This window comes from Podarcis erhardii (genome assembly GCF_964252035.2).
Source record: "Podarcis erhardii genome assembly, chromosome: 3".
Lineage (NCBI taxonomy): Eukaryota > Metazoa > Chordata > Lepidosauria > Squamata > Lacertidae > Podarcis > Podarcis erhardii.
In genome coordinates, this window is record NC_138507.1 from 59,468,507 (window position 1) to 59,475,110 (window position 6,604).

The 6,604-nt window shown below is 40.3% G+C and overlaps 1 protein-coding gene across 1 annotated transcript in view; it reads left to right on the plus strand.

The window, feature by feature from the left end:
* TMEM200A (transmembrane protein 200A) overlaps positions 1–4,902 on the plus strand; it is a 43,531-nt gene extending 38,629 nt beyond the window's left edge. Inside the window, exon 2 of the mRNA XM_081856202.1 lies at positions 666–4,902. Within this exon, the coding sequence (XP_081712328.1) occupies positions 683–2,149 (1,467 nt within the window). The 5' untranslated portion in view covers positions 666–682 and the 3' untranslated portion in view covers positions 2,150–4,902. The remainder of the gene's footprint in view (positions 1–665) is intronic.
* Positions 4,903–6,604: the final 1,702 nt, after the last annotated feature.

A 6,604-nucleotide genomic window follows, 5' to 3' on the forward strand; every position in this document is an offset into this window, starting at 1 on the left:
ACTTTAAAAAAGGGTCATTCGAATGCTGCCATAGTTATTATACTACTATTTTATTTCTGTAAGTAACTCTTATACAGCGATTACTGAATCTAGGTGTCTCTCCCCTCCCCTCCCCCCCCCCCCGTTTGGTGAGCTGACAGTTCCAACCATCTGTTACGCACAAGAGATCCTTATAGAGAGCAGTGGGTGAGGAATGTACGTCTGCATATGAGGATCTCTAGAGAAGGGTGTGTGGTTGCTGCAGCCTGGTAAACAATTGGTAGCGTGTTACCTTCACAGTTCTGTAGAAACTGGTGTCAAGATACAAATTTGTTTCAGTTGCTGATTTCTCTTAACCAGATATCTTACTTCTGAAGAAGTATTTCTATAGTCTGAACTCCTGTTGCCTGTTTTACTATATTTCAACACCATTTATTGTTTTACAACTGGGATTTCCAGTTCGAAGGAAGTTTCATGATGGCATTATGTGATTAAGAAATTACAATGTTACGAAGAACATTGAATGATAATTTTTGACTTTAATTCTTGTGAAGGGGTTTGTAGATCTCGGTGGGCTAAGAGACAGGTTGCAAATATACAGATTTTTTTAAAGAAAAGAAATGCTTCCTACTTTATTAATTTACCTTATTAAAATGTTTGTTGTTGTTTCTTGTATTCACATCTAGATCAAAATAAAAAAATTATGATAGCAACAGGAGGAGTCATAACAGGACTGGCTGCCTTAAAGCGGCAAGACTCTGCCAGATCCCAGCATCATCTAAATCTTGCGACATCAGCAGCTACTGAAGAACAGAAGCCAGTAAAACGCCGACCCAGAGCAGATGTAGTTGTGGTCCGAGGCAAGATTCGACTTTACTCCCCATCAGGATTCTTCCTTGTTCTGGGAGTGCTTATCTCATTTCTGGGGATTGCTATGGCAATCCTTGGCTATTGGCCTGAAAAGGAGCCTTTTCCGGAGTCCGAATACAGCTTGCCACTAAATGATACCCAAGTCATAGAAAGAGAAGATGGAATTATAATTCGTTTCTTTGAACAGCACTTGCATTCTGATAAGATGAAAATGTTGGGGCCTTTCACTATGGGGATTGGAATCTTTATATTTATTTGTGCAAATGCTATGCTCCACGAAAACCGTGACAAGGAGACAAAAATCATACACATGAGAGACATCTATTCCACTGTCATTGACATACATACTCTGAGGATCAGTGAACAGAAGCAGCTAACTGCGGCCTACACAGGCTTAGCGGGGGAGAATGAAGTCAAGCACAACGGAAGCTCTTACGCATCACGGCTGGCTGCAAATACAATTGCACCCTTCTCAGGCTACGCAAGCAACTTTCGAATAGACAGCAGTGCTGAGGAGGATGAAATTGCTGCTAGTGATGGCAAAAACACTACTCATCTTCTGCCACCTTTGCTTACTGAGCGCTCTGGTTCAGTCTTCGGCCTTTACCCTCACTCTGGAAAGTCAAAGGATGATAGGAGTAGCAGCTCTTTAAAGTGTGAAACAAAGTCAATTGTGTCATCCTCCATCAACGCTTTCACGTTACCTGTAATTAAACTAAATAACTGTGTTATTGATGAGCCCAGTATAGACAACATTACTGAGGATTCTGTTAGCACTAGAGGCAGGCCTAGAAATTTATCCATGGACTCTCTACCCATACCATCAACTCATACCAACGACATGTACAAACATTCCAGCACATTGATACCAAGAAACAGTTTATATGGAGACTCCTCATCCAAATCTTCTATGAATCTTGGGCCCAGTACAGGAAAGCTTCTGTCACCTGGTGCAGCCAGAAAACAGTTTGGGTCCAACACCTCTTTGCATCTTTTGTCCGTGCACTCAAAATCCCTAGACTTAGATAGGGGCCCTTCTACTCTGACTGTCCAAGTTGAACAAAGAAAACACCCAAGTTGGCCAAGACTGGACCGGAGCAACAGTAAAGGTTATATGAAACTAGAAAACAAAGAAGATCCAATGGACAGGCTGCTTGTGCCATCAGCAACAGTCAAGAAGGACTTTACTAACAAAGAAAAACTTCAAATGATTTCCAGATCGCATAATAATTTGAGTTTTGAACATGATGAGTTTTTGAGTAACAATCTAAAACGTGGAACTTCTGAGACAACATTTTGACAGGGGACTAAAATTAATGTGTCAGTATTTTTTAGCAAAACAAAACATTTTGACACGTGATTCTTTTTTGGTTTGGTTTTCCAGTGAAACTGCCACAAGCCTGTTTTTACCAAATGTTTCTATCCAATTAAAATGGCCTTGTGTTAGCAAAGGTGTTATTTTTCACCTCTGCAGTGCCAAGTGTTTAATGTCAAGCAGCTTGTTTATCAAAACACTGCACTGGCATAGTGATGATTGGATGGTGTTCGTGCTTGGATGGTAATTGGATGGTGGTTTGAGAATTGATATCTTCTTAATTTACAATTGCAATACTGTATATTATCACTGCTCAACATATCTCAGATCCTTTTCCTCCCAGTCATTACTCTTTTTGTTTCTATGTAAGCATGCTATCTTTCATTCCTGTGAGTCAACAATACGAGCTGACTGAATAAGCTTCGATGTTCAGAGCCATCAATGATGGCAACACGTTAACAATGGTGCTTTTAACTGGAGATGGATGGAAGGTTTGCTGTGGTGGAGCCAAATTTAGCCCATCAGTATATCCAGTGGAAAAATTGACTGTTTTCCTTTTAAAAGAAAGAATTCTATATCAGCAGGATTCTATTCAAAGGAATAATAGGATTCTATTTTATATAGATTCTATTCTGTATCAAAACCTGCGTTCAAAGCTTTCAAATGAGGTGTGCCATTTGGGTATTAATGTTTTGAGCAACATGAATGAGTCCAAATTTCCCTTGGGCATGTGAAACTAGTTCATGGTTTTTCTTGGAACCCAAAGCGTAAAGTAGATAATGAGTATGATCTGCAAGGATATTTCTGCTGTGCAATAAACACATAGCATATTATCTGTGTAGTAACAGCTCATCCCCACTCCAAGCAGGGAATGCACAAAGAAATTCTCTTACATATGATACCAATAATGCATTGTCTAATATTAGCAAAAACTGCTACCATATTGATTAGGATTTGTGAGAAAGACTATGCAGACTGAAAACCATTTTTGTGAACTTGCTATAATCAACTGAATGCTAGTGTTGTCTGTAGTTCTGTTATGATGACAAGGGGATGGATTAAGCTAGAAAGATGAGATGGTTTCTGATCTAGGATGCTAAGACAGCTGGTTGTTCTAAATGTGGGACTTTGGGGCTAGGGGTTGAATAAGGCTCAGTGCTAGGGGGATGCGGGTAGCACTGTGGTCTAAACCACTGAGCCTCTTGGGCTTGCTGATCGGAAGGTTAGCAGTTCGAATCCCCACAACAGAGCGCTCTGTCCCAGCTCCTGTTAATCTAGCAGTTTGAAAGCATCCCAGTGCAAGTAGATAAATAGATACCACTGCAGCGGGAAGGTAAATGGGGTTTCCATGAGCTCTGGCTTCTGTCACAGTGTTCCATTGCACCAGAAATGGTTTAGTCATGCTGGCCACATGACCCGGAAAGCTGTCTGTGGACAAATGCCGGCTCCCACAGCCTGAAGCGAGATGAGCACTGCAACCCCATAGTCGCCTTTGACTGGACTTAACTGTCCAGGGGTCCTTTATCTTTACCTAAGGCTCAGTGCTGGCCAAGAAAAACCCACCTTGTTTGATGTTATCACTGTTACAGCATTTTAAGGTTTTTCTTTAGAAGTATGAGGTATGGAATAGCTATACCTGGCACTTCAGAAATATAAATTTCAATATGTATGTACCCTACCTGTCAAAGAGTGGGATGACAGTGAATTCAAGTAGTTATGGGATTTAAATAAATGATGTGTGGAGAATGGTTGTTCTGTTGTACAACAAAGCTTTTTTCTGGTTATAGTGTGAACTCAAATAACAAATATAGTAGTACCTCGGGTTAAGTACTTAATTCATTCCAGAGGTCCGTTCTTAACCTGAAACTGTTCTTAACCTGAAGCACCACTTTAGCTAATGGGGCCTCCAGCTGCTGCTGTGCCGCCGCTGCGCGATTTCTGTTCTTCTCCTGAAGCAAAGTTCTTAACCCGAGGTAATATTTCTGTGTTAGCGGAGTTTGTAACCTGAAGCGTATGTAACCTGAAGCGTATGTAACCTGAGGTACCACTGTACTGCAATTCATGAATGATGCTGACATTAAATATGAACCTGCTGTTGACCACAGTTTTCAAGAACTAAAACATTACTTGTTGCAGGGATACACTGCATTGTAAACTGCCACAAAGATGATGATACTGATAGCAGACATTTTTTCTCCTCCAGTTGGGTCACCAATGAAGTTGAAAGTAATTGCTAAAGAAATTAGCAGTGTGAATAGGTCTACCAGAAAACTTCCTTACATTGCCTTAAGGCAGTTAGACCCTAATCTTGCTAACTAGTCTATTGTAACCCATTCCACCCCTTGTGGTTTGGCCAATAGGATCACAGTGTTAATTGGTCATTTTAGCAGATGTTTCATATTTTCACTTAACCTAAATAACTCAGGAATTATTTGAATAGCTTCTCCCTAAACAATCAGAAATGTAAAAATGTTGTACACCAGTTGACTGTGAAAGACAAATGACAGATTCCCCTCCCCATTAATGTCCAGCTCCATATTCTAACAATGTGGTGTTTCTTTGTCAAAAGCATTACTTGCCCAGTGAATTGAGGCATAGTGTTAACCTGTTAGAATCTCAAGCCTATATATTGTAACAGAGTTGGCTACATATTTTGCTATGAAGCTTTTAATGACTTTCTGGTCAGTGTTCTTAATATATTTGCTATTTTTTTAAAATAAAAACCAAATGTTAAACTACGCAAGTATCATAAATGTGTCTTTGGCGTTCATTAGTTCTGCTGTTAAAATGAAAAGGGAAGGACAAACTAATCATTCTTTGGTGTGAGTCCTTTTCCTCCCCTACATAACAATTAGCAGTGTCGGTGCTTCTTACAAAGGAGCAAAATCTTTTCCTAAAGATATTTCTCATTAACAAGAACGACAGAAATATACATTCAAAACAACAGAGGGCCCAAAATTAATTACTGAGTGCATCCCAACTTCAGTCAAATAGAATTAATTACTTGTGTGGGCCTTGAGCACTTAACCAAGATTTCCGACAATGCTGCATTTAGATTGCATCCTTGGATAGCAACATCCCACATTGACTATGGCACTACACAGGGTTTCTGCATCATTCATGTGTGTCTTGGGGAGCTGTTCATTCAGTTGTTTAATGTGCACCCAACACTAGCAAAATCTGTCTAGCTCTGAAGAAGAAGGAGTAGTTTGGATTTGATATCCTGCTTTATCACTACCCAAAGGAGTCTCAAAGCAGCTAACATTCTCCTTTCCCTTCCTCCCCCACAACAAACACTCTGTGAGGTGAGTGGGGCTGAGAGACTTCAAAGAAGTGTGAATAGCCCAAGGTCACCCAGCAGTTGCATGTTGAGGAGCGGGGAAGCGAACCCGGTTCACCAGTTTACGAGTCCACCGCTCTTAACCACTACACCACACTGGATCTGGAAGTCTCCTTTGTGTTTCAGACAGAGTTTATTTATGTGTAAAATATTTCTATACTGCCATATAATAAAGAAGGCCTAAAACAGGTAGCGTCTAGAAGAGGATCCCTGACACATGGGATTTTGTGTCGCTGGTGACACGCCATCAAAACTTAGTACTACATAACACTGATGAATATGACCAAAGTGGGTTTTTGTCTTTTTTTACCCAGATTACTTTGAGCTCCAGTCTTGCTGAGTTTTTGAAATACAACTAGTAAGACTATCACAGACAAACAAATGGTTATCCACAGGGAAAATGTCAGCATACGAAAATCAGAATAATAAGCAGCATTTCCTTAAAAGAAACCCTTTAAAAAGATCCACAACATTCCCAAAGATTCCCATTAAAAAGCCTTCCCCTTTCCCAGATGCATAATTAAATGGATTCAAGCCAAGGTTTACACTTAGTATCAGTCAAAGAAGCATAAAGAAGTATTTGCATCTAGAAAAGGACTTGAATGATCCATATATTTGCCAAGAGCACTCCAGGAACTGGAGCTAAATACCATGAAAGATATGTAGCTCCAGCTCTTCTAATGTAAGAATTTGTCTGTCTTGCATTATTCACCCTCTACTGAGTAAGAGTTATGTTGGGTCTGATAGTACTGGATATGGAATGAAGCCAGCCAAATGTTGCATTTTATTTGCGCAAACAATTTCCTGCATTTTGCTAACAACAATTTTGTTACCCTAAGGGCAGTCAGGGCTGGTTCCCGTGGCATCAACAATGGTAGGGCGGAATGCTAGGAGCCCAAAGAGTAGGCAGAGCCCAAGCCAATGATGGGCAGATCTAATTCTAGTTTCCCCCCATCTTCCTCTCTGCCAAGTTCTACAAGGTCAACACTGAGGCTAAGTAACAGTCACACGAGAAATATGTAAAATAACCAAGCAAGTATTAGAAATCACCCCAGAAATGGCCCTACTAAACATCTTCCAAGACAACAATGCCCACTTAC